The sequence below is a fragment of the Tenrec ecaudatus genome, chromosome 8 (assembly GCF_050624435.1).
Source record: "Tenrec ecaudatus isolate mTenEca1 chromosome 8, mTenEca1.hap1, whole genome shotgun sequence".
NCBI lineage: Eukaryota > Metazoa > Chordata > Mammalia > Afrosoricida > Tenrecidae > Tenrec > Tenrec ecaudatus.
In genome coordinates, this window is record NC_134537.1 from 122,948,545 (window position 1) to 122,975,772 (window position 27,228).

The 27,228-nt window shown below is 43.8% G+C and overlaps 1 protein-coding gene across 8 annotated transcripts in view; it reads left to right on the forward strand.

Moving 5' to 3' along the window:
• The window catches only part of SORBS2 (sorbin and SH3 domain containing 2), a 240,467-nt gene that overhangs the window by 179,503 nt on the left and 33,736 nt on the right, over positions 1-27,228 (forward strand). For 2 of the 8 annotated variants that reach the window (XM_075556801.1, XM_075556800.1), the window contains 3 exons: positions 17,943-17,992; positions 21,781-21,968; positions 24,755-26,344. In XM_075556801.1, coding sequence (XP_075412916.1) covers positions 17,943-17,992; positions 21,781-21,968; positions 24,755-26,344 — 1,828 coding nt within the window. Of the gene's footprint in view, positions 1-8,807; positions 8,967-9,743; positions 9,828-12,712; positions 12,770-17,942; positions 17,993-21,780; positions 21,969-24,754; positions 26,345-27,228 lie in introns of all 8 variants that reach the window. The other 6 variants (XM_075556804.1, XM_075556805.1, XM_075556798.1 and 3 more) reach the window with 5 other exon arrangements.

Consider the following 27,228-nt stretch of genomic DNA (forward strand, 5'->3'; position numbering starts at 1 on the left):
AGAAATTTTCTCTTCAGAATATTTCTATTCCTATTTATTCATGCGACACAATTCCCTGAGCACTTACTGGGTGCTAGAAGCATTCACTGGGTACCAGAGGCATAGTGGTGAACCAAACACAACCCCTACTTCAAGGAACTTAGCATCTGGGACCTAACATGAATGGTTGACTTAGAGGCCCACCCGAAGGACCCTCCTTTTGCCCTAAGAGCTCATTTGTAGGCTCTGTTATAATGATATAAATTCCTACATTTGAAGCCTAGAAGATTTTATTTTAAAATAGCACCAGTAATAATTGTTATTCATCTTTATTGAATACTTACCTGACTGTGTGCCAGGCCTTGAAATTGGGAGTTGAGGCTTTATCTTATGTAATGCCCTCCCTCCCCACACCCACCTCCCCAAACACACCCCTGTGAAGGAGAAAGAGGCCACTCTCACTTTAGAGACGAAAAGACTGAAGCAAACATGAAATTGCTTTAACCCAGATCACATGCCAGGATGGTGCTAGATCTAGAGTTGAGGCCGGACAGATTTGTGTCTGTGTGCTTGGCCACCACGATGCTGCTGCGCCAGGGTAGACAGTGCAGGAAACACAGTTAGGGAAAACCAAAAACCAAACCCACTGCCATCTAACTGAGTGCACATTGAGCTAGTAGTAATTATCACCTGACTCAGCTTATCTGGTTCATTAGTTCTTTTACTTCCTGACCATTGTTGTTATGGCTGAGCCCACGGTTCTAGGTTCTAACCGTGGGGCTCGCCTATGACTTCTTTTTATAACCGACCTTGAATTGATTATGATCACCTCCATAGAGAAGAAGCAAAGAGAAGAGGGCTCTACACACAATGGTCGCAGGGAGGGCTATGTACTGATAAAGTTCACCGAAGAATCTGAGGGTCTTTGGCGCACACGGTATAGACGACAAAGAGCAGGTGTGCAAAGTAGGCATGGGATCGCAGCAAACAGAAACCGTTATGATCTTCCAACTGTACTCCCTTGTCTCTACTCCAGGACGCTTTGTGAGAATTCTGTTTCTCTTTCCATATTTTGTCTTGCATAAATTGTGCACAATTATACACAATAGTTCAGTAAGTCTGTGTTGCTCTTTTGGATTCCCAGATAACACCACCCATCTGCCCAATTTTCCTAGATGTCATCCTGGATCCTTTCTCCCTCTCAGTCCTGCACCCTAGATGACAGGCAGCTGCGTTCTTCTCATCTGGACCACAGTTACCTCTTGCCTATGACAACCAATGGCAGCCTCCTGGCTCCTTTAGCTAACTCTCCAGTCTAGACTTCACAGCACAGCTCCAAACAAACAAACACCAAACTCACTACCATCGAATCCCTTCCAACTCATAGCAACACACAGGACAAGGTAGCACTGCCCCTGGGGTTTCTGACACTGTAGGTCTTCATAAAACCTCCTGCTCAAAACTGTCTCTGGCTTCCCACTGTCCTCAGGGCAAGACCCCAACTCCTTAAGACCATGTACAAAGAACCATTGTGATCTGGTTATCCTCAGTTCAGCTGACTTCTCCATCCAGCCCCACCTCTCTTCTCATCCTCCCTGCCTTCCTCTCTGCCTTCTAGCAGAGATCCAGGGCTCCTTTACTTCCTCCTGGGTAGGACTTCAAACCCACTGCTTCCCTCTGCCAAGAACTCTCCCTGGCAAGTCTCCCTTCATATGGAAAAGTTCAACTTACCCCTCAGGCCTCAGTTCCCCAAAGCAGCTTCCTCCTGCTTCTCAATGCTTGAAAGCTTCAGCAGGGCAGGTCTCCACCCACGCCTAATCACTGGGAACTGTAAAGGCCTGTTGACTTGTTGGAGCACAGGTGGTGTAGTGGTTACCAGCTGGGCTACTCATCACAAGGGGCGCATTGGAAACCAGCAACCACGTACTCCTACAGAGTTACAGTCAACAAGGCCAGTGCTACTCTGCCGCAGGTCCCTATGAGTTGGCACTCTGAGCGATGAGTTAGGTTTGGGTTTTGAATGGACTTGTCCGTATCCCTCCTTAGACTTGAACTTCCTGGAAGCAGCGACCCATCTGATGCACCAGTTGTATCCCCAACATCTAGCACAGTACCTGGCACAGGGTGGGTGGTCCTGTGAATACTGGTTGAATTCTCAGTGAACAAATGCCTACAGGTTAGAGGATGGTTGTGCTACAGCGTTCGTAGGCAGTTCAGGCTGCTGGGAATCCCTACCCGGCTGCTCAATTTTGACATTTCTAGTGATAAAAGACACAATAGGTCTCAAAGCCCACACATGGCAGTCTCAGAAACCCACAGGGACAGTCCTACCCTGTCATAGAGGGTCTCGGTGGGTTGGAATCTACTCGATGCTGTGAGTTGTGAGTGGCTGTAATTTATTAAGTCTATGATTCCCTGAAGGCCGACAGGGGCCAGAACTGTCTGAATAAAAGTGCCTCAGAGCCTAGTGGAAAAGAACCTGTTTTCCCTAGGTGAGATACATGTGAATACAATTAAAGATGCATTTGACTACGAATTTAGAAATACCCACCGCCATTTAGGATTTAATCTAGAAAACTACTTTGCAATCACGGCAAGTGTATCCTCAACTGAATGGAACAGGAAGTCTGGGCCATATTTTCATCAGGTAACACAGTCACTACCTTGAGATAATCACCCAATATTAATTTAAAAGTTACATGCTACCCAGATTAGATATGTTTGCAGGTGCGCCAGGTTAAACGAAAACAAACCAGAAAGCCTGTGCTCGGGATCTCTCTGGACTTGATGGGCACCACTGCTCAGTCAGTTTGTCTGACTGTGATGGCTCGTGTGTTGCTGTGATTCTGAAAGCTGTGTCACCAGTATTGCCAGCACCAGCAGTCACTCAAAGTGAGCAGATTTCATCAGAGCTTCCTACAAGAAAGAATGGCTGTCTACTTCACAGGAATTAGTCACGGAAAGCCGTAGAGAGAGTGCCAGAAGAGGGGGCCCTCGGGTCACTGGAAATCTGACATCTGATGGAGGAAGAGCCTGCTCCTCAAAGCAGAGTGTACCAAAATGAGGCAGATGGAATGAAGCCTGCAGGATGAAAGCCTTGAGGACTTCATTTGCCAATGGGGGACAATTAAAACACAACAACAGCTGCAAATAGTTGATAATTGGAACTTGGAATGTATGAAGTTTGAATTTAGGAAAACTCAAAGTCATTAAAAGTGAGATGGAATTATAAAGATCAATATTTTAAGCATTCGTGAGCTGAAATAGACTGATATTGGCTCTTTGGATCAGAAAATCATAGGGTTTACTAATCTGGGGATGACAGTCAAGAAGAATAGTACTGCATTCATCGTCAAAAATGGCATTTCCAGAGCTACCTTGCAGGACATACTGTCCGTGATGGGTAATGTCTCTGCACACAAGCAAATCCAATCAATACAACTATTATTCAGATTCATGCATCACTAAATTTGTGCTACATAAATTGAAGAATTCTACCAATATCTTCAGCTGTTATTGGAAACTGGAATGCAAAAGTTGGAAACAACGAAGAGGGAGCACTATTGGAAAATGTGGTCTTGGTGATGGAAATGAACCTGGAGATCTCATGACAGAATTTTGCAAAACCAACCACTCCTTCATCACAAATACCTTTTAACAACAACAACGATGACACAAAAGGTGACTACAGACATGGGCTTCTCCAGATGGAATACACAGAGATCCAATTGACTGGATCTGTAGGAAGGGACCATGGAGAAGCTCAATATCAACAGCTAACACCAGACCATGGGCTGGCTGTAGAACAGACCATCAATTGTTCATCTGTAAGTTCAGGAGAAAGCTGAAGAAAATTAAAACTTGTACAATTAAAAATTAAAACTTCCACAAGATATCCCACTCAAATTTTGAGGGCATGTCCAGAACAGGTTTGATACACCCAACAAAACTGACAGGAGACCCAATGATTTGTGGGAGACATCAAGACCCTCCTTTATCAAGAAAGCAGAAGATCATTAAAAAGACAGGAAGGGGGAACAAAGTTCAAAGGGGATGCCAGAAGTACCTCTGAAACCTGCTCATAATCATAGAGTCGTGGAGGCACATGGAAAAATGCTGAAGCCAAAGAGCTGAACAGAAAAATTCAAAGGCAGGTGGAGAAACAGTATAAAATGTTATATTATAATGAAATGTACAAAGACAGATTTAGAAAACCAACAAGAAGGAAAATGCTCACAATTATCTTAACTTGAAAGAACTAAAGAAAATACTTCATGCCTTGAGTGCAGTATGGGCAAAATATTGGACAATGCAGGAAACATTAAAAGAAGATATAACGAATATGCTGAGTCATTGTACCCAAAAGAACAAGTCAACATTCAACCATTTCAAGAAGTAGCATATGAGCAAGAACCAATAGTACTGAAGGAAGAGGTTCAAGCTGCATTGAAAGCATTAGACCAAAAAAAGGGGGGGGGCTTCAGAAATTGATGGACTATCCATTGAAATGTTTCAACAAACTGATGAAAAAATGGAAACACTTACTCGTCTAGGCCAAGAAATGTGGAAGACAACTAATTAAAGAGATCTATACTTGTACCCATTCCAAAGAAAGGGGACCCAACAGAATGCTCAGACTATGGAACAACATCCCTGATAGCACATGCCAGTAACATTTTGCTGAAGATTGTTCGATAACAGTTGCAGCAGTGCACTGACAGGGAGCTGCCAGAAGTTCAGACTAACTTCAGAAGATGATAAAGAACAAGAGGCATCATTGCTGGACCAACAGGTAACATCATGATAAATGGAGAAAAGGTTGACATCAAGGATTTCATCTTGCTCAAATCCATGACCGATGCTCAAGGAAACAGCAGTGACGAGATCAAAACACACATTGCATTAGGTAAATTCTGCTGCCCGAGACCTCTTTAAAGGATTGAAAAGCAAAGATGTTACTTTGAGGGCTAAGGTGCATCTCACCCAAGTCATAGTATTTTCCATCACTTCATATGCACGTGACAATTGGCCACTGAATAAGGAAGACCAAAGAAGAATCAATGCACTTGACCTATGATATTATCAAAGACTAGTGAAGCAAAGAGTGGACGGTCAGTAGAACAAACAGATCTCTCTTGGAAGAAGTACAAGAATGCTGTTGGAGGCGAGGATGGCGAGACTTAGTCCCGAGTACTTTGGACAAGTCATCAGGAGAGACCAGTCCCTGGAGAAGAACGTCGTCGAGTTTGGTAGAGTGGAGAGGCGGCAACAAAAGAAGGCCGTTGACAAGAATGGGTTGACACACTGGCTACCACAGTGAGCTGAGACTTAGGAACAATTGCTGCGACGGGAGCTCGATGGCACCTAACAACAGGCTTGATAAAACAGACTAAGTAACTCATGAAGGGAGCCTGTCTTGCCCTGTAGTGAATAGACCAAGGCTGGGTAAGTATGGCAGCAGAAAGTCATCGGTGGAAACACTATCCAGAGATCAGTACAATTTAAAACCTCCAGGGAGCTTAATGAAGCCTCTTAACATTAAACAGTGTCATTCAAAACTTAAACTATAAAAACTTTTAGGAGCTTCATTTGATGATTTGAGTCATAAAGAATTGTCCCAAATAGCAAGGTGCAGTCTTTTCTGTGGAATCCCATCAGGAGAAAACCTAGCAGCAGCCACGGCCAGCAAAGCTTTGACCCTCACGAGCATCCATTGGCACTTGTTGTTATTTGGAAAAGCAAATAGAAATGACACGCCTGCATTGAGAATGCTAAGAACGGTAAAAATGCTACAGCCACAGTATCATCCAGGTGTTTTTAACCTCTAGAAGGCACTCAAAACTTTAAAATGCTCCATCTTTGGTCACTTTTAAGTAAGAATCATGCCTGCTTCATAGTTTTCCTTTATCTGGAGCACTTCTCCTTGCACTGATGATGATGCAAAGCAAGTCTGCAGCCGACATTTGCTGATTTTCCAATGAGGAAGGAGGCAAAAATAAAAATAAAACAGGAAGCGGCAGGATCGTGGCTGCTCTTTGGCCTTCTACCAGCCATTTGAGAAAAGCATAGCCGTGCATCATAATGAGTTTCTAGGTGTTAGCACGAGTGCCAAACTCCAAGGAACGTCCAGGTTCCATGTGGAAGGGGTTGCATTAGTGAGATGATTGATGTTGTTGGTGTTGTTAGGTTCTGTTGAGTCAATTCCAACCCAGAACAACAGCAGAAGGAAGCACTTTCTGGTCCTGTGTCATCCTCACAGTTGTCATTGTCCAGTCATGGTGTCAATCCAGCTCCTTCAGGGCCTTCCTCGCTTGCTCTGCCCCTCCACTTTCCTTCTCCAGGGACCGGGCTCTCCTGACAACGTGTCCAAAGTATGTGAGACAAAGTCTTGCCATCCGTGCCTCTAAGGAGCATTCTAGCAGTCTTCTTCCAAACAGATTTGTTTGTTCTTTTGGCAGTCCATGGGACCTCCTATATTCTTCTCAAGCACCAATATTCTTTGCCAGCTCCGTAATTGAGATGGTTAGCAAATGTACATCTCTATAAACGCTCATCTGTATATGTGTCTCTGGATATGGCCGGGCCACTGTGTCCTTTAGCCGGAGCTCTGGATCTCTACACAGTACCTTTCATTGTTACCTAAAGGTCAGCCTAGCAAAATGGAAATTCTAGTTCTGCCAGTTCCCATTTCTTTGTTGACCTTAAAGACTCGGCTAACACATGCCTTTCATTACATTCCAAAGCGATCGATGATGTTGCCCGTGCCCATTGCTTTCTGTGTTTTCTATTGGTAGGGATTCCACATGTAATTCTTAATCTGCAAAGTCACGGTTAATGAAAAATTGTCATTCTGAATTTGGGACAAAACGATAGCTATTCTGCTCCCTTTCCAGTAGTCTATCATTTAAAAATGCATTTCTAAAATCATGACTTAATGTAGCCATTTGTTAGGTATTTTCTTCAGGGAGTAATTAAAGTGAAGTGTTAACAGCTGGTAGATAAAACGATTTAGTAAATTTGCTGCCCTCTGCTGGTCAAAATGTTTCTGAACAGAAGTTTGTTTTCTCCTCTAAGAGGTTTAAGGTGCCTTGGTGTCTCAGCACTTCAGTGCTCAGCCACCAGCCACAAGGCCAGCAGTTTGAACGCACAAGCAGCTCCAAGAGAGAAAGATGAGGCAGTCAGCTTCCACACAGAGTGCCGGGTTAGGTCCCAGCAAGCTGGTTCTGACGCATAGTGACCCAGGTACAAGAAGGGAACGGAACACTGCCTGGCCCTGGGAAATCGTCACGATCATTAGGTTTTAAGCCCATTGTAAAGTTATAGCTTATGAATCCAGTGGGGGCAGCTCTACTCTGTCCCACAGGATCACTCTGAGTCAGAATTGGCTTAACAACAAATGCATTTTTTTTGGAAGAGAAGTTTCTACCACCCCTTTAGCAAAACAAAATACACCTCTTGAAATTAGAGGTCGTAAAGTCCAGAATTAGTAACATCCCTAAGCGTGTATTAGAACATAAGGAATGGGAAGATCCACGAGTTTGTCATCCAGTTAACGAATTACTATGCCTCTAAAACAAAACAAAATTTGCCGGGAAATCTCTGTAGTACCCATGACCTTAGAGACCAGCTCCAACAGAAACATTGCTGAATGCTGAGGCTAGGAGCAAATTTATTATTGAGAGGAAAAAACTTTTATTTTATCAAAATCTCAAATAATGTGTTTGCAACCTTCGGATCTAATATGAACTGAATCCGATTTGTCAATGAAGCAGAAAGCACAAATTACCTACTGGAAGATTTTCTCTCCATTTCACTATTTTTCTCAGATGGAAACCCAAGCAAGATTGATTATCATAAACAAAGGAACTATCTCCATACCCATGCAACATTTGCCCCACACACATAACAGTCGGGTGCCATCCTGATTTCCATTTATTGTACAAATAACATTATTTAAATTTTAAAAACTCACTGCCATCGAGTGGACACTGACTCAAAGTGACCTGAGGGATCCTGAGACTGTCACTATTCACGGGAGTAGACAGTCCCATCTCTCCCTGGGGGCACAGGTGGTTTCTGATCCTGTAGATCACAGTCCAACATGTGACAGCGATGCCGCCAGGCCTAACTAGCCCTCCTGAACCACGATGGCAAAGTTGCCAGAGCTCACTTGGCAGAGAGGAAAAAATTACAGGAACAGGAGTTTGACCCTGGTTCCCTGTGTAAATTACCATCCTCATGACCATTACCCAGGTTTAATTCATGTCTTCTGATGATAAAAAGTAATAACTCCTGTGTCATAAGCATCCAATTTTCACTTAAATCATGGATCCAGTCAGGCGTGTGTTATTTGGAAGCATGAAGGTTACCTCTTGGTAATGTGAATGCAAACGCAAACGGCTGGATCTTTCGATTACTGAAGTCATTGTGTGCATCTACTCAAACTGTACTTTTCCCCTTAGGAAACTTTCAGAAAGCCCTGGAGAGAAGCCCCATGGTGGGATCCCCTCCCTCCCCTGCCCCTGGTCCCTCAGGACAGGACCCCTGAAGCACTAAGCCAACCCACTGCTCTGCCTCAAAGTCTGCAGGTGGAGGGCGGCCCTCCGGGGAGCTCATAAAACTGACTTTTCCAAAAACAAAACAAACCCTGACCTAGCTTCGATTTCTAAAGCGCCCCATCTTCAGACCCCTGCAGGGGTCCAGACTCTTACTAAGGGAGCCAGGTGTCCTTTGGGAGCCTTCTTCCACCTTGCCGAAGGCCGGTCCTCTGGACTACCCAGGAAAAGTCCACCTAATGAATCCGTTTTCCCCCACCCTCTTTATTCCAGCCCCCTCTCCCAGCCACTCTGACACCTGTTCCCAGGCAGCCCTGCCGGAAGCCTATTTCCATGCCACCAAGCCAAGAAGTAACTGGGAGCCCCTCCCCTCCGCCCAGGAGGGCCATCCCTCCGGCCAGCTGGTGCGCCCCGGCTCTCTCTCCCACCCGGGTGAGCTCCGCCTTCGGGACTTGTCTTGTCCCTGCCAGGAAGTTCCAGGACGTCTGGTCCTCCAAAGATGGAAACTACAGAGGCTGGCCCCGCCGCCACTGCCCCTAGGCACCATGCTGCCTCTTGCCGTTCTCCTTCAGGCGGCCTCTGGTTCTTCAGGCCAGCAGACCCCCAACTGTCTCAGCCCCACTTACGCGCCCCCCTCCATATACATCCCTAATTTCTCTTCCCACCTGTCCCTTCCCCCACCTCAAGCTCTTCCCACTCCTGCACCTGAGCCAGTTGTCTGTGTGTGCACATCTGTGGATGGCTGTTCACCTCTGAGGGCGGGGGCCTAGGGGCGCAGCGCGCAGCAGAGCGAGGGGTAGTAGGACTAGAGATGGGGTTCACCCCCTCCGGGTGCGGTGAAGGCCCCTTCCTCCTTGGTGTCCCAGAGAGTTGCCCTGAGGGCGGGCACGCATCCAGCCAGGGGGATGGGGACATGGTGGAACAGGGGGGTGGGGGTCGCCAGGAGACAGCCATGTGGGGGAGCGCATCCCCAGGACGGAACTATGTGCCTTCTCCAGGGCGGGGCCTCTTTCCTCCGGCTGCGGGGTAGGAGGCGAGTGTGTGTGTGTGTGTGTGTGTGTGTGTACGCGCGCCCACGCATGTGCGAGTGTGTGTGTGAGTGTGCATGTGCGCGCGTGTGCATGTGTGAGTGTGGTTCTCACCCCTGCGGTCTTCCCCTCACTCAGCCCCGTGTGCCTTTTCCTTCCCTCTCCTCCGCCTCCGCTCCAGACTGATCGCACAAATCCAGAGGACATAGATTTAGAAAACGAACCCTGGTATAAATTCTTTTCAGAGCTGGAGTTTGGACGCCCGGTAAGTGAGGCTAGACTCTTACTCTACGACCAATCGGCCGCCGGTGGTTTTCCTTAGACACCTGACCCTGAACATGTGCGCAATGCATCCTTGCCTGGTGCGCACGCGTAAATGTGAACAGGCGTTTATGATAGCTGCTTTTATCTCCCGACCACCAAGCCATGCAATACGAAAACGTCACAGCTCATTCGTGGCAACGTCAAAGTGCTTGAGGTGGAGTCTGTCCTGGAATATCCGGGCAGTTATTACAACTTTGCAGGTTTGTGTTCGTTTACAGTCCGTTTGGGTCTAGTTCAAAAGGAGGGGGGCGGGGGGCACCGCACAGTGTGCAGTAATCCTCAATACCATGAGCGCGGCTCCCTTCTCTGAGCGATCTGCAGGAACCCGATGAATGCTAGTTCCTGAGCGTTACCTCAGAGAGCCCCTCCAGAAAAACAAACTTAGGACCAGGGAGGGAAAATAATTTGTTCAAGATCACAGTGAGAATTTACATCCAGACCGGTCAGACCCAAACCCTGGCCACTTGATACTATCATACGAGGGGGTAACCCCCCCAAAAAAATTGAATTTTTTTCAAAGCTATGTATTTAACTTTTTTTACAAAACAACCTTATCACCTTCAAAGTACTCTTTGTGACATTTATTACATTTGTCCAATCTGCAATTCCATTCTTGGAAACATTTTTCAAACAAATCTGTTTGGAAGGCTGACATCACCTCCCTCCTTTCTTCCTTCACTTCTTCAATGTCCTCATATCACTATCCTTTCACCTCCCTCTCCATTCCTGGAAACAAAAAACCGTCCCACAGAGCAAGGTTTGGTGAGTCAGATGCAGATGCATGCGGCAAGAGAAGCATGCTGGTTTTGCCCAAACTGGCACACTGAGATGGCTGCATGAGCAGGTGCCTTGTTATGGTGGCAAAACCAGTCCCCTGTCTGCCATAAAACGGCCTTTTTTAGTCACACACTGTTATGGGATCTTTTCAGAACCTCTAAATAGAAAGCTTGATTAACAGTCTGACCTGGTGGAACAAACTCCAGATGTACTACAAGTCCATATTTTTTGTGCACTGAGGAAGTTGGTGGACATCCAGAATGAGGCTTGTCATCAATCAGCATTTCACCAATGGTGCCCTTGAGTTTTTTCCCATAGTGCTGACCTTGGAAGCTCTGTTCAACCTCACAACGGTTTCAGCAGCCTTTTCCCTGAGCAGGAAACAAAATTTCACAGCCGTATCCTGTTTTCTTCAATCACCCAGCCCAAAAAAAAAAGAGGTTCAGTGACATGTTTTTACAAAAAATATTCACTGTGACCAGAGAGAACCTTCCCAAGTGACGCCACGGGGTGCACTAACTCAGGGCCAGTTGCTCGAAGCTCCCCTAGCAGGGGAAAATTAGTACTACAAAAGCTATACCCAGCAGAGCTTTGCATCCTCTTTTTTTGGGGGGGGGTAAGGGGAGGGGTGGGGAGCTTACCCCCTCACATACTGCTGTTAGGAATACGAAGGAAAGGAGTCAGAAGGAACCCCTGTAGATTTTGAATTCTGGTCTTGCAAGTGAACGCCCCTCACAATCTCTGGTCCCCAAGCCCCGTGAGCTGTCGCCAACTCCAGCTTCCCTCAGCAGCCCCCTTTATTAGCTCTGTTTTGTTTAGGAATGGTCCTACTTATAGCGGTGCATCTGATAGCTGGCATGTACTTAGTCTTATTGACATGGCGCGACAGGTTAGTCGAGATCAAAGAGTACAGTCTTCCTTTCATTGTACCATACAGTGGTTTATATAGTTGAATACTGAGTCCTGCTGGTGAAGTAGTTATGCGATGGGCCGCTAACCACAAGGTCAGTGGTTCCAAGCCAGCAGCTGCTCCGTGAGAGCAAGACAAAGCTTTCTACTCCCATAAACAGTTTCCACCTCGAAAACGCACGGGGCTGTTCTACTCTCAGTGGCAGTGAGTTTTTGGCTATCCTGGTCTTGAAGGAGCCCCGGTGATGTATTGATTGACGTTTGACTGCAAATTAAGGTGGGTACTTTGAGCCACCAGCTACCCTATGGGAGAAAGTCATGGAAGTTTATTTCCATAAAGATGGCAGCATTGAAAACCCTATGGAGACATTCTACTTTGCTTTATAGGGTTCTATAAGTAAAAATCAATTTAATAGCAATGAGTTTAGGATTTTGTGTGTGCCTTTAATACTGACCTTAGTGGTTATGATCAATTGATGGGTTTTTTCTCCAATAAAATACAATGAAGGCATATAGTTAGTCATTATACCATTTTGAACTGAATCAAAGGTGACTGTAAATGAATGTAAGCCAAATAAATTAGTTTTGTAATTTTTATTACCTCATAGGAGGGAAAACTTATTTTTCCCATTTATTTTTCTAAATTTGTATCCTCATGAAAACAGAAATGCATTTTATACTGAAAAAGTTTTTTCCTCTGGCTTTATTTTATGTGTTGTTACTGTTGACTAGCTCCTAGATTCTGCTCTGGGCTGAAATTATCAGCATTTCCTATAGTCACTCCCACGCAAAGAAACCCGCCAGCACGCTCTCTACTCGCTCTGTAGTGTTTCTTTAATATGCCTCAAGCCCCTCTCTGGACAGAGACTGGGAGTGCTAATTTTGATTTGATGGAATACATTTATAAACATGCTGATTGAACCGTTGTCAAATTTATCTACTACTTGTGAATATTGACAAACTTTGCACTCCTAGGCTACCCCCATTTGGCTCCATTCATGTCCTTCTTTATGTGTACCTGATACTATCAGCACTCAATTTCTAACTGTTGTCACCTTTTCCACATGTCATTCCTTGCTGCCATTGACTCTCCTCCATTCCATCTCTACACTTCTGCTTGTGTGGTGCGTCTACACCCAGCCTCCTAAAAAGGCTCTGGATTATGTCCAAGATCATTCTTCTGGTGTTTCCAATGAGGTAAAAACAAACAAAACAAAAAATATATATTATTCCTTTTCCCCCAGATATATTTCCTATGGGATGTTATTGAGGTTCTGCGCCTTCAGTATAATTATGGGATAATTTATAGGTCATCATAATGTCTTAAGCTATTTTTATAATCTATCTATAGATCGTTTTGTTGTGTTTAGTATCATTACTTAGACACAAATGAACCATGGCTGTTGACCATTTCTATTCTACAGGTGAAGACTCATTCCAAACGTAATTTTCAGTGACGCTATTTAGTATAGTCCCACTGTCCAGCAAAGTGAAAGTCAAAAAGCAGAAGTATTTATTAATCATAATACATAACATAACCAGTTCTTCCTGAAGACTGAGAAAATACTACTGGAAGGCCTTTCTGGGCCATTTCAGCATCATACTTGGAAGTGCTATAAAATATTGTGATTCATAAAAAATAAGATGTTTGTGCCCCACCTATTCCTGATATTTATTTTAATTCCACTCCTCTAACCACTGCCCACTTGTGGAGTTTTATCATCAATCAAGAGTGGGACTGACAAATAACTGGTATCATAACACCCCAGATCCACTCCCTTGACAGACATTACTAATCGTTCTGCAACCCAAGCAGACACTGTAAGAGACTTTCACTGGCATGTGCAATGAGGTGAATCGGCCACCTCTACTTGAGAATGTTAATGACCATCTGGTACCTGAAAAGATTTTGGTAGACAGTACAAAATTGTGTTTGATTTAGGAAGAGAGAAAATGAAAAAGGCAAAAGTGATCCAGGTTCTAAATATTTTTACTCTGTTTCCTGCAGGAAAATAAATTTAAGTTATTTTGGGAAACAAATTTACGACTAATTACAAGGCAGTTAAGAACTTTTAAGCAAAGTTTAATCACAAGAAAAAGTAGCACATTGTTTTGCAAAGCATCAACGATATAAAATCCCACCTTCAGGAACTCTGAAGCAGCTAGGAGAGGAGCGCAGTGAATAAGTTGATTTCATATAGTAGTTTCTTTAAGTGAATACAATAGCACTTAGTAATAGGCTGATTTTCGTTTTAAAGTTGTGAGTGTGAAACACGTGTAACTGAAAACAAAACCAGTGGGACACTTAATGAAATATGATGTACCACTGCCACCTGCTGGTAGGTAATGAAATTGTAGGCATAGTCTCCACAGGAAATCGTCTCGAGTTTCAATTTGAGGCAACAATGATTGTCCCTGAGGTAAACTGCATAGTGTGTGCTAAAGCAGGGTCTTATATTAAATATAAAGTAAATTATAAAGTAATCAACAACATACTAGGTTATTGAATTCATTCATTTCTAAAAGGTTATATTTTGTGTCTAGCTGTATAGTCTAAATAAAGTCAGATAAAACCGTTCTCATCTGTGTGTCATGTAATCTTCATATCAAATGAAAGATATATAATTTAAAAATAAGAACTACCCAATAATTTGCTAAACAGTTTGGACATATATTTCTCTCAGTCTATTTGTTAGGATGTTTTAAAACTGAAATTGAATTTAGAGATCATGGTATCCAACTCATTAATTTTTTAGTCAACAAAAATAGGACCCTGCAATTCTAAGAAAAGTTCCCCAAAGCACCATGTTGAAATATAACAAAGAAAATACAAAACATGGTCAGTTAGCTTTCACTTCAGGGTTCCTTCTTACATGCCACACTGCTTAACAATTCCAAAATATGCAATTGGAGCTCAAATCTGTAAGGAATAAATTATTGATTTAATATCACATCACTTACTCAATATTATTTATTGTAAACCACTGAATTTCTATCAAGGGAGTCCCTATAATTATCATCATTCAGTAATTCTTGGCATAAGGATAACAGAAACTTTATTCTGTGCATTCTACAATGTAATGGTAGAAGCCAAGAGAAATGTGTAAAAATGCACTTTACTGATGGTTAAACTGATTTGCTGTTGTCTTTTTGGGACTATATAATTCTAATAGCACATAACTGTGTTACCTGTTTTAACGTAATGTGTGATTTTTAGGGTTTTTTTTAATGTCATTAGACATTCTCAGAAGGTATCTGAATTCTGTGTTTAAGAGATAGAAATATATATATATATACATATATATATATATATATAAATTTTCTGGTAAATAATAGTATTTGATTAGACATGACCTTAGCTACCATTCACTGAATGCCTAACATACACCGTGAGTTACAGCTTTTCATCCGTAAATATAACTGAGAACTGGCATTAGTGAAGAACAGTCATGGGCTTTGAAGCAAAGTGCAACCACACGAGCGCTTAGCAGGAAGGGTGTTTGCCTTCTTCAAATGGCCCCTCAGTGTCTTAAAACGGTGGCAATATAAATTCTAGATCAGAGCAAATAAAATGAGTTGCATTTCTCCTAGAGACAATTTCTATTTCAGGATGAGATTATTGTTACACTTATTGGACAAGTGTCTTCTCATTCACCCCTCGAAGCACCTATAACTTAACACACATTGTTTCCTTCATGTATACATAAAATCACAAAGCAGTTTCCATTTATTTTGGAGAGGAAACTCATTGTAATTTTAATCTAACGCTAAAGTACAAGTAGTTTATCAGAGGCTGGGTCCTCAGTTCTGACAGTGTACAACATTGCCTAGGCTCATGCCAGACTGGCAGCTTGAACTTTCCAACCATTCTAGAGATGCCTCCCAAACACCAGCAACCCCTCACTGCCATGGAGTCCGTTGGGACCGCAGACCGTCAGAGTGTTCTTCATTGGATGCCTCTCTGTGACCTCCTGAGGCTTGTGGTTGGCTGTCACATAGTGGTTACCCTTGTGCTGCGAACCTAAAGATTGACAGTTCAAAACCATCAGTGGCTCCATGGGAGAAAGACAGGGCTTTCTACTCCCGTAAACCCTTACAACCTCAGAAATTCAAAGGGGGCAATTCTACCCTATCCTCTGAGGTCTCCGTGAGTCAGAATTGACTCAGTGGCAATGAGTTTGGTTATTTTGGTTTGTTTGATGCTTTGGTATCATGAAGCAAGCTGTGATCTACGCACACTTAGCACTTGGGGCTATCTCTTCTACAAAGAGTGGAATTATTTTTTTCTAAATTTGAGTATAATTATCTATTCAAGTTTCTTTGCTTGTTTGTTTTCTTTCTTATTAGTATTTCTTTTTCAACCTTTCCAATGCACAAGTCAACAAATTAAAGTTCAACAAATTAAAATGATGATGTAAACGTATCAGACTAGCAGATCACTGCTCCCCCTAATTTTATATTTCTTGAGATCCTAGGAATCTAAATATCTTCTAAGAAATAGCAATATTAAAATATGAGAGGTGGTATTTGTAGGGAGAGGGGAGATGTTTTTGTTTACTTCTGGACAAAGCTCCATTCTCATTCAGTAGGATAAAATTTAACAAAATGGGAAGCTTCTGGAAGCAATTTTAGAGTTGTACATGAGGGAACTTAACTTATCAGGTTTTCCTACATATAAAATTGCAAAATTATACACTACATTTTAATGGGATTATTGATGATAATTTGCAGATAGATATAGAGTGATCAAAATGACTTTTGAAACGTGGGTTATGCATTGGGCTGCTAACCTCAAGGTCAGCAGTTTGAAACCACCTGCGATTGCTCAGAAGAAAGGTGAGGTTTTTATGCCCCCAAAGATCTACAGCTTTGGAAACCCACAGGGACTGCTCTGCTCTGCCCCTGAATGTCACTATGTGTCAGAATAAACCTGATGGACGTGAGAAGTAGGTTTCTCATACTCTGGTAAACCGTTATATGTGATAACAATTTGAGATAGAATGTTTCAAAGCCGATCTTTGTAGCAGAGCTTATTAAACTTTTTAAGGGACTATTTTCACATGGGAATTTCAAATCTTCATCAAACCCAAGTTTACATGTGATCAACATTTGATCATGAACTATGAACAGGCCATAATTAACCCAGGTGCATGTACAGAGAACATATTTGGTAGACACCTGTACATTCTATCCTTTCATTTGAAGTCGCCCCAGATAGTCAGGAGCTCAGTGCTGATTCCCTCTTGCCTTGCAGATAGTTCGGTAACTACCCTCAAGAGATGGCTACGGAAGACGAAAGCATTGTACATGTCCTTGTTGCCCAGCGTCTATTTCAGTGTGCTGGTCCATAGGAAGCACTGGAAAGAGTGGCGGACATACAAAAAAGGCATTTGGGGCTGTTTACCACGTTGTTCGATCTGCTTTCTTTTTTCCTGCAACCCACGGTCAACGAAGAGTTGATTCTCTGAGAAAAATTTAACATTTTTCCCCTCACTAAAAAAAAAAAGATGTTGTATGTTGATTGATTCGATGATTTATTTGAAATGAACCCTCAGGTAATTTAAAAGATATAAATCAAGATTGATTGATGTTCCAAGTACTTTAGTTCTATTTCATTAAAAATTCTGTGTTTCAGAAAATGTCTCAAGTTCTGCTTAAAGGGTATGCTTTAAATCCAACACTTGGTCAACAGCAGCAAACAATTTAAAGAAGCTTGGTTGTGTCAGGACTGAATGGTGCCGGCCAATATATGTTTTATACACTTGACTGCTGCTTTATGTCTGGGATTTCTATTTATAATCAGTAGTCATGAGGCTGACGTTAGCATTGTAGCATCACTCTAACTTTGAGTCAATGACCCTGAGAAAATATGACTGACTGAGCACCTCCCCCCCCCCGCCTTCATGTAATGTTCGGGTTCGGGATCATTTGAGTTACATGGCAGAATGGCAACGCCGTACAGAGGGGGCTCAAAAAGCTTCTGGAAAAAGTCCATTCGCTTTCATTTTCTCAGGAACTTTTGAAAACCTTCTCATCATTAAAAAAGAAGTATTTATGAAGAAAGTAAAACCAGGTTGCATTCATCTAATTAACAGGCTGGCCTGGTGGTTATAGGTAACTTGCACACTTACCTAAAAATATTGCAGAAATTCAGAAATGCTTTAATAGCAACGCTGAATAATATGAACCTACAGCTACATCATAGCATCATCAACAACAATGCATCGTGTTTTCAAAATCTTAATGAATGCTATTTCCACTCACTCAGTTGTTATGATATCTTTTGGGCATACCCATTTTATTGTTCGCCTACAAAATAAAAATTTTCCATGGTAAAAATTCTCATGGAAGTCTTTTTCTCTCTCAATAGGCCTCCTTGTATCAGACCTCTATGGATAGAAGCCTGGAGAGGCCTGCAAGGTAAGAATTTAATTACATTATGCAATCAGAGTTTTCTACAGAGTGCTTTATTTTTTAGTAGTAATGCTCTTCATGGAATAATAATGAAGACTATTTATTACTCATTTCCATTTTAAGCACTCATACCCCATCAGGCTGAAACATAAATTTAATTATCTTGCATTGTCATTTTATATAATCCTACCCAAGAAGCTATAAAAATCAAATGAAGTGGTTCTGGATTCCTGGGCAGACGTGGCAATATTCTTCCCTACTGCCTCTTCTCTACAACCAGGTTTCTCTTCTTTAGAAAGGGATTATAAATATCTAACAAGTTATATAGTAATTGTGATACTATCTGAAGGCTCTTTATAAATTACAAAGTGTCTTATACTGTAAGACTTGACACAATAATAATAATTTATAAGTTATCAAGGGTTCACGAGAGAGGGGCTGCGGGGAGGGAGGGGAATACCAAGGGCTCAAGGAGAAAGCAAATGTTTTGAGAATGATGATGGCAACAAATGTACAAATGTGCTCGACACAAGGGATGGATGTATGGATTGTGATGAGTTGTAAGAGCACCCAATGAAATGATTTTAAAATAAATAAATAAATGACAAAGTGTTAGGCGTGTTTGCTGATTACATCCCAACCATGAGAAGCTAAAATGTTCATGTTGCCAGGGAATGAAGACGTATTACGCACCAAGAATAATATTCGTTACATAGTCAGTTTATGCTTATTGCATTCACATATCCGAGCCTTAAAGAAACTCTCTGAAGTCAGTACTATTATCTCCATTTTCTCTCTGAGGAAACTGGTGGGGGCGGGGGCAGTTGTCATGTTAGTTGCCATGATTCAGCTCCAACAAAATGTTGCCCAATTCTGTGTCAGAAACACGACCTTGGACTAAGTAGGGGAGGTCCTCCAGGAGATAGACTGAAACAGTGGCTGCAACAATGGGCTCAAACGTAAGAACTGATCGTATTGCCACTGCAACAGACATCACTTTCCTCGTGTAGGCGTAACTGTACCTATGAGCTGGCCAACTATATATCCCTACCCTCACTGGTCTTTGTCTGAAAGAGAAACTAAAGGCAAACCCTGCTGTTTCAGATGGCCACGATCACATGTTTCGCAATTGGAAAATGGATTCTTCAGTAGTTTCTTTGCTGACCCGGTGTTTTTGTCATTCATTACCTAAATCTAAAAAGTTAGGATTCCAGTTTAAGTCCAAAGCGGTTTTGTGATTAGGCTGCTAACCACAAAGTCAGCTGTTCAAAACCACCAAGCACTCCATGGGTGAAAATAAGATCTGCTACTCCCATAAAGAGTTACAGTCTCAGAAACCCACAGGGGCAGTTCTACCCTGTCCTGTGGGGTCGCTGTGAGTCAGAATCGACTGCCTGGCAGGGAGCTTGGGTTTGGCGTTTTCTGTGGCAAGCATGGACTGGGTGCCTGAGATACCATTAGGAGCACAACCAACATCTCTGTCTCCGCATGGAATTGTGGGAGGCACACAGCTGGGTGTTGAGTCTGGTCTGCCCATTTCCTGTCCCTAGCACTGTGATTTGATGAGAAACCTGTGAACGATCAATCCCAGGAGAACCAGTATATTAAAAAGGCATCTTAACTTGTTTTCTTTGCCATTCGAGGATCACAGTAATTGCCTTTAGCATTGGGAATTGCTCCTTAAATAAAATGAGTCGAGTGGGTGTGCATGATTTCCTGAAGACCAGATGTCCTAGAGGGTCGCTATGAGGGAGCATTCAATCCATGGCAGGGAGCTAGGCTATGAGGCAAGAGACCTTTGGCTCACCAGATTTTTTGCCTCTTCCATCCAGTTCTGGTAGCGCATTGGGTTGATAAACCCAAAACTCTTTACAGATGTCAGAAACCAGCGACAGGTGCAGTTCTACCCTGCCCTGCCCAGTCACTGGGAGTCAGGGTCAACTCAATGGCAGGGAGCAAGAGCCAACCTATTGTCCTTCGGTGGGTAGATTCCTGTTGTCGGAACTCTCCCTAACAGAGAAATGTTTTGACACATAACGCAAATGACTACACTGAATTGTCCGTCACAGCACATCCCAATCATAGAAGGAGGCTGACTTTGAAAGATGATAAAGGAATAGGGCTTGGCGTGAAAGATTACCCCCCTGGCGGCCACACTGCCGTTGACTTGATTACGACTCAGATTGACCCATTTAGAGTTTCAGAGGCTATACATGTTTTTAATTTTAACACATCACCATATTGGAGGCTCTTACAGCTCTTATCACAATCCATACATCAATTGTATCAAGCACATTTGTACATATGTTGCCATCATCATTTCCAAAACTCTTCTTTTTTCTTGAGTCCTTAGAATCATCAGGTCCTCTTTTTCCCTCCCTCCCCTACCTTTCCACCCTCATGCCCCCCTGATAATTTATAAATTATTTTTATCTTCATATTTTACTATAAATATTTTAATAGTTTTATTGACATAGGCTTCCCACATCATATAATTTAATCTTTCAATCATATTAAGATTTGTGCAATCATCATCTCAATCAATTTCAGAACATTTCCTTCTCATACTGATTGTTGTTAGCTCCCCGTTTCCCCATCTCCTGTCTTTCCCCTGTCCAGTTACTCTCTCTGTAGATCTCCCTCTCCTGGATTTCAGAGGCGCCCTGGTGGTGTAGTAGTTACGAGTTGGGCTGTGAACCACATGGCTAGCAGTTTGACACCACCAGCAGCTCCACAGGAAAAAAGACCGGGCTTTCTACTCTTATAAATAGTTACAGTCTCAGAAACCCACAGGGGTCACTAGGAGTCAGCATTGACTCGATGGCAGTGAGTTTGGTTTTTTACCCTGAATTTCAGATATAGAAAATGAGACACAACACAAAGTGGAAACAAGCAAAAGCTCGACAACAATGACTACACAAAACATAGAAAAACCTCAATCAAAAAGGAAAGCAGAAAACACTGACTACTGAAATAATTTATGTGGGAGTCCAAAGGGTGATTACATTTAAAGGTATTCTATTTTAACCTAAGTACATCTGCCATCCTCAACTTTACTAGCAAGGCTATGCACACCCCCTACTGTGGGCAGAGGAGAGTCGCAGGAGACTTCATCCATGTGGGGACTCTGATATTGGATTTGGGGGCTACCACTGTCATTCATAGCCTTCTGCAAACTGGGTGTTCCCAAAGTAAGCTCTGATACCATTCCCTCCTTCAGATTTAGATTGGATGATTTACAATCCTTGAATCACCCAGGCCAGTGTGCTTCTTCCATGTGGATTTAATTGATGCCTCACTTAGATAGCTGCTTGTTTTAAGACAAGCCTGCCTTTAAGGTTCTAGACACTACTCTTTTCTGATGAGGCTAAAAATCTTTATGGAAGTCAAGAGACTCATCTTTCTCTTTCGGAGTGGCTGTTGTGTTTGTATCACCCACCTTGGACAACACCATACAGTTCAGGGTCTGGGAGACAGGAGTTAGAACACTGACCTGAGCACATTCCACTCGTCTTTCTGGTGCGGGTGTGAAGCCCATCGCCATCAAGTGTATTTCAACTCCTGGTGAGACCACATACTACCGTGTAGGGATGATCTGTATGGGATCCTCTTGGCTATCATCTCTATGTCAGTGGATCATCAGGCCTTTATTTTGCAGTGTTGTTAGGTGGGTTCAAACTGCCAACCTTTCGGCTCGTACTGAGTGCAAACCCTGTGCGCTGTCCAGGGAAGCCTTTGTTCCCTTGGTAACCTGGCACAATATCAATCAGATGCTTGCGGATGCTTTCTTTCAGTTCTGCAAGTATGGCCAGCGACTTTAGGAAAAGGAGGAAGAGCGAGCCTGCTGTGGGTCCACCGAGGGGCCTCGGGGATCCCAACGCCAGCAGGACAAGCCCCAGTCGAGGGGACGTCCCAGGCCCAAGCACCAACCTCACAAAGTCCTTCATTAGCTCTTCTCCTTCTTCCCCGTCCAGAGCAAAAGGTGAGCAGGAGTTAGTTGACATTCTAGCAATTTTCTACGTTTAAGGTTTAACCTAGGACATCATGTGAGGGCAGGTCTGGTGAGAATGAGGTGTCTTAGCATATAAATGTCATGTCTTGAATAAAGTACAGCTTCCGAAAGCCAGGCTTGGTCCTCCTCAGAGGATGATGAGCCGATGGTGAGCCATTTGGTCTGCCTAAAGGACTGTCCGTTGGGCATGTGTTAATATCTCCCTCATCACTGTATCACTTGGTTGTCTCTGAACAAATGAACAATCCTAGCAACAATGCATCAACAAGCTATTTTAAAAGTTGACATTCATAAGCATTCACATATTGCCCAAGTTTTCTAATGTTACAGCTGAAACAATTCATCAAGTTTATAGAATGGGAACTCAGCAGCAACAGAAAACTATCGCCAGAAGCACAGATCCATTTTTTAAATGATTTTGATCTAGATTAAAAGTTGTCTAACCTAGTAAATGCACTTCTTAAATTATGGCTCTATGATTTTTGTCAACATTCACATATGTGCAATATGTGCAGGTAAGTAAAAAAGCATTGCTTTGGAGGTTCCAGTTCAGAAACATGTTTAAACATGTCTCTGTCATCAATGGATGGCTTCCCACAAACTCTTTCAGTCATTTCTTTGGGGAATCTTCAAAAGAAATTATACTCTTCCAGAGGAATGTTGCCCCCCCCATAAAACAACACTTTTATATATTCAAGCATGTGTGATTGAATTATAGTTAGCACATCAATCATGCACTTGAGTAGTTGAGTCCTATCAAGAAAGGCCATGCATGCGGTCAACTTGGAGCTTTTCTTCGTCCTTGTACCCACGGGTGTGGAGTCTGGATCCCGCACATTAAGGGCTGTCAGGACGACCTCAAAACCGATTCCAAGGCGGAGCGGGCCATGCAGAAATTTCCGGCAACTCTTTTTTGTTTGTTTGTTTAACTCCAAAGTGTCATCTTGATTGATTTTCTCAAAGGATACAGGATGACCGTGGAGGCTTCTTACAGAGCAGGGTTCGTAGAATTGAGAACTGCATTGGTGAGAAACAGGCCAGGAAAGTTGCGTGGAAGAATGCTTCCCACGGCGACAGCTCAGATGCTTGTTCTTCGAGGGTAGCAAGGGCTGTGCGGCCAGAACTTCATTGGGAAAGCGTCCACCTTCCACTCTACAGCCCTGACCTCGCCCCTTCAAACATCTTTTTATTCTACCAGTTCAAAGAGTTTTTAAAAGACACAATTTAAGTCGTTGTTGTTTTGATGTGGTGTCAGTCAAGGAGCACAGAATTCATTGGGGGAAAACACCACTTTCAGAACTGTATAGATCTAGAGGAAGTATATGTCAGAAACGATAGCTTCACAGTTTGACATTTGTGTTGAATACACTTTCCCACCATTTTGCAGCAATATTCTTTGACTTGCTCTCACATAGTCATGCCATGTTCCGTAGCATATAACAGTGTCCACAACTAGCAACTCACTAGCTTCACACCATCGCCAAAATGTTTAGACATCACCAAGCCTTTTCACTACATGGCCTGAATCGATCAGATTCTACACTTTGGTACAAACCAGTATCTTAAGATAAGAAATAGATCTTAAGATAAGAAATAATCATAAAATATCACTGATCCCCTATGCTAGGACACTACCCAAATTGACAAAGGATTTATCTTCTAGTAAGGCCTGTCACCTTCCTATCCGAAATGCTTAATCTGTGTATAGACGTATGAAGAATACGGAAAAGACGATAAGGCATGAGGTTTCAATAGAAGGATTTTCCTGAACAAGTTTCATTTCAAGAAGAACATATACTAAAAACAAAATAACATGCATATATATATATATATAATATACATATATTATCTATTGGAGCTTTCCTTCTCATTTCTTAGGGTTAACTTTCCTACTGTTATGTTAACTTAGGGTGTTCATAGATATTTCAAGTTGAGATCGAATTTAGTTTACTGCTATCAACTTACATAAATTAAAATGCAGGGGAGGGGAGAACCTGGCAGACAGCAAGATGCACGTACTTCTGATGAAAGTCTTACGTTAGATCCAGCTCTCATGAGGAGGCTGAGGACAGAACAGTTGTAGTGAAAATGTGATTGGCTTTAAGAAGTACTGCTACTTTTTCTTGGAAAGAGTTGAGCAAGAGTAGCCTATGACATCATAATTTGGTCATTTGCAAAATAATTTGAGAATACTTTATCTTACAGCTTTTTCTATCCAATGTCCATGTAAACAAGTTTAATATAGTGATGGAATGGTTAATAAAATAAAAGTATATCAATTACTCTTTACCTAATGGTTATTATAATTCAGATCAGACCCAAGATCTGACCCTACTATGTTGATTGAGTCTAGCATACTTTTAACATTAATCATTCAACATGGATGTTATTAACAGATCATGCCTTTCTTAGCTTACGAGGTACTGTTGTGATTTTGTTATAGAAAGACGTATCAACTCTACTCAACTAGAAAGAAATGTATTAGAGATGCTAATTACTGGTGACCCATGGTCTTGTTAACGCTAATATCGGCAAGTCTACATTCATCTAAAAACTCTTGATCTTGAGAATTATGCCTGTTTGGTTTCCCCCCCTCCGAAGCCGTGTATAACAATTGGTGTCTCTAATAAGCCACACTAACGACGTTCTCTTTTCTGTGCTGTCTGATGCTTACTGACGTGATGGTCTGCTCTTTGTGAACCTTTTAACCTTCTCACCGTGTCTCTCTTCTACCACGCTGCTCTCTGGACTCAAAGTTGGGGATGATAGCAACCTGTGTCCATCCCTTTGCAGTTATTCAGGGGTCCACGGCACCCCTTCCCGTGAGTTAGATTACGGTAATCCGTACAGACAGCATTTGGATGTCCCGCGGGACTCGCCCAGGGCCATTACTTTCAAGAACGGCTGGCAAATGGCCCGGCAAAACGCAGAGATCTGGAGCAGCACGGAAGAAACGGTGCCCCCCAAAATCAAATCCCGCAGTTGCGACGACCTCCTGAACGACGACTGCGATGGCTTCCCCGACCCGAAAACCAAGTCAGAGAGCATGGGCTCCCTGGTGGGTGAGCAGGACCCCCAGGGGGGCTGTCCCCTCCCGTGGGCGGTCCCCTACACGCAGGAGGCTCGCACCCCGGGCCGATCGCGGGCGAGACACCGGTCGGCGCACGACGCCCCGGGCTTCCTGAAGATGTACAAGAAAATGCACCGCATCAACCGCCGGGACTTGCTGACCTCGGAGGTGCTGTGCTCGGTGAGGTCGCGGGTCCTGCAGTACGAGCGGTCGCCAAGGCCCCCGGGCCTCCTGCAGGGCTGGAGCCAGTCCTCCACGGAGGAGGTGCCCAGGGACATGGTGCCCACGCGCATTTCCGAATTCGAGAAGCTGATCCAGAAGTCAAAATCGATGCCCAACTTGGGAGACGAAATGCTGTCGCCCGTGACCCTCGAGCTGCCCCAGAACGGCCTCTGCCCCCAACGGCGCTTCTCCATCGAGTCTCTGCTGGAGGAAGAACCCCAGAGCAGACACCCGTCTCAGGTCCCGTGCCTCTACCAGCCCCAAGCGCCCGTGCCCATCCACATCGAAGTCACCAGCGACGAGCCGCCCCGGGCGCCAGCCGAGTTCTCCGACAGCGACCAAGACGGCGTGGTGTCCGACCACGGGGACTTCATTCACGTGGATGGATCGTCCTTCTGCAGCGAGAGTGACTTCGATCACTTTTCGTTCACCTCCTCCGACAGCTTTTACGGAGCCAGCCACCACCACCACCACCATCACCACCACCACCACCACCGGCACCTGGTCAGCTCCTGCAAAGGCCGGTGCCCCGCCTCTTACACGCGTTTCACCACCATGCTGAAGCACGAGCGCGCCCAGCAGGACCACCCGGACGAGCCCCGGGGACGAGAGCTGGACCCCGGCCTTTCCAAACTGGCGTTCCTGGTCAGTCCTGTGCCTTTCCGGAGGAAAAAAAACCCACCCCCCCAAAAGCAGCCCGAAAGGGCCAAGTGCAAGGCGTCTGTGATTGAGGCTCTGGACTCCGCCCTGAAAGACATCTGTGACCAAATTAGAGCCGAGAAGAGAAGGGGGAGCTTGCCGGACAACAGCATCCTGCACCGCCTCATTAGCGAGCTGCTGCCCGACGTCCCTGAGAGGAATTCGTCCCTTGGCGCTCTCAAAAGGAGCCCCACGCACCACCCTCTACACCCACTGCCTCCCGATGGTGCTACCCACTGTCCACTGTACCAGAACGATTGTGGGAGAATGCCTCACAGTGCCTCTTTCCAAGACGTGGACTCCGCCCACAGCAGCTACCGCCACCCCGACCACGATAGCGCCCCGAGTCTCCAAGGTGGACGAGCTTTTCTTTCTTCCCCCTTCTGGTTGGGATACGTAGCCTCCCGCCCTCTCATTCCCATTCCTACATCACACCATTCCTGAGCTGCACGGCCACTTGACACCATTGTGTGTTGTGACGGCGGTTGCTTGTTGTGTGAACGTGTCCTGACTAGTTCTCATGCACTCAACGTGATCTTTGGACTCCATGTGTGGCTTAATCATCAATTCACAAAATTTTACTCTCTACAGAGAGAAACCATGTGTCACTTAATGTTAGGGTTGCAACAATAGCTAGGTGCACCAAGATGGCAAAGGAAACGATTACCCAGTTCAAGAGTCTTTCAATGCAGAAATTCTCATTGAATTTCAGTACCTTCAGAGACCAAACCCTTGCGTTTGTTCTTGTTCGTTATACGATGATCCTAATTTGATAGTCTAACAGATAGCCTCGTCTTTGTTTTTCTATTAACCTTGTCCTCTTGGTATAAATAATTCGCTCACATCCTAGCTAGAAGACCCAAACACTCAAGAGGGGAACCAAAAAGATGTGGCACAGTACACCACTGCCCTCAAGTTGATTCAGACGCTAGAGGGTTTCAGAGGCTGTCCTTCTTTATGAGACAGAAAGTCTGGAGTGGCTGGTGGCTTTGAACCACCAACATTGGGATCAGCAGTCTAATGCCTACCCTAAAGTGCCACCAGAAGTGCCTGGTGGGTACTTACAGAAGGTGGGGTTCAGTTCACCATGAACTCCATGTAAAGGACACATTTGGGGTAACATTTTTGTGAATATATCTTTAAGCTGCATATATACAAGTCCTGTTGTCATCACCCACGGTCTCCTCTTTGCCATCACTTAGGTTACTCACTGTTTGCTTCTAGTGAAACATTTCCGTG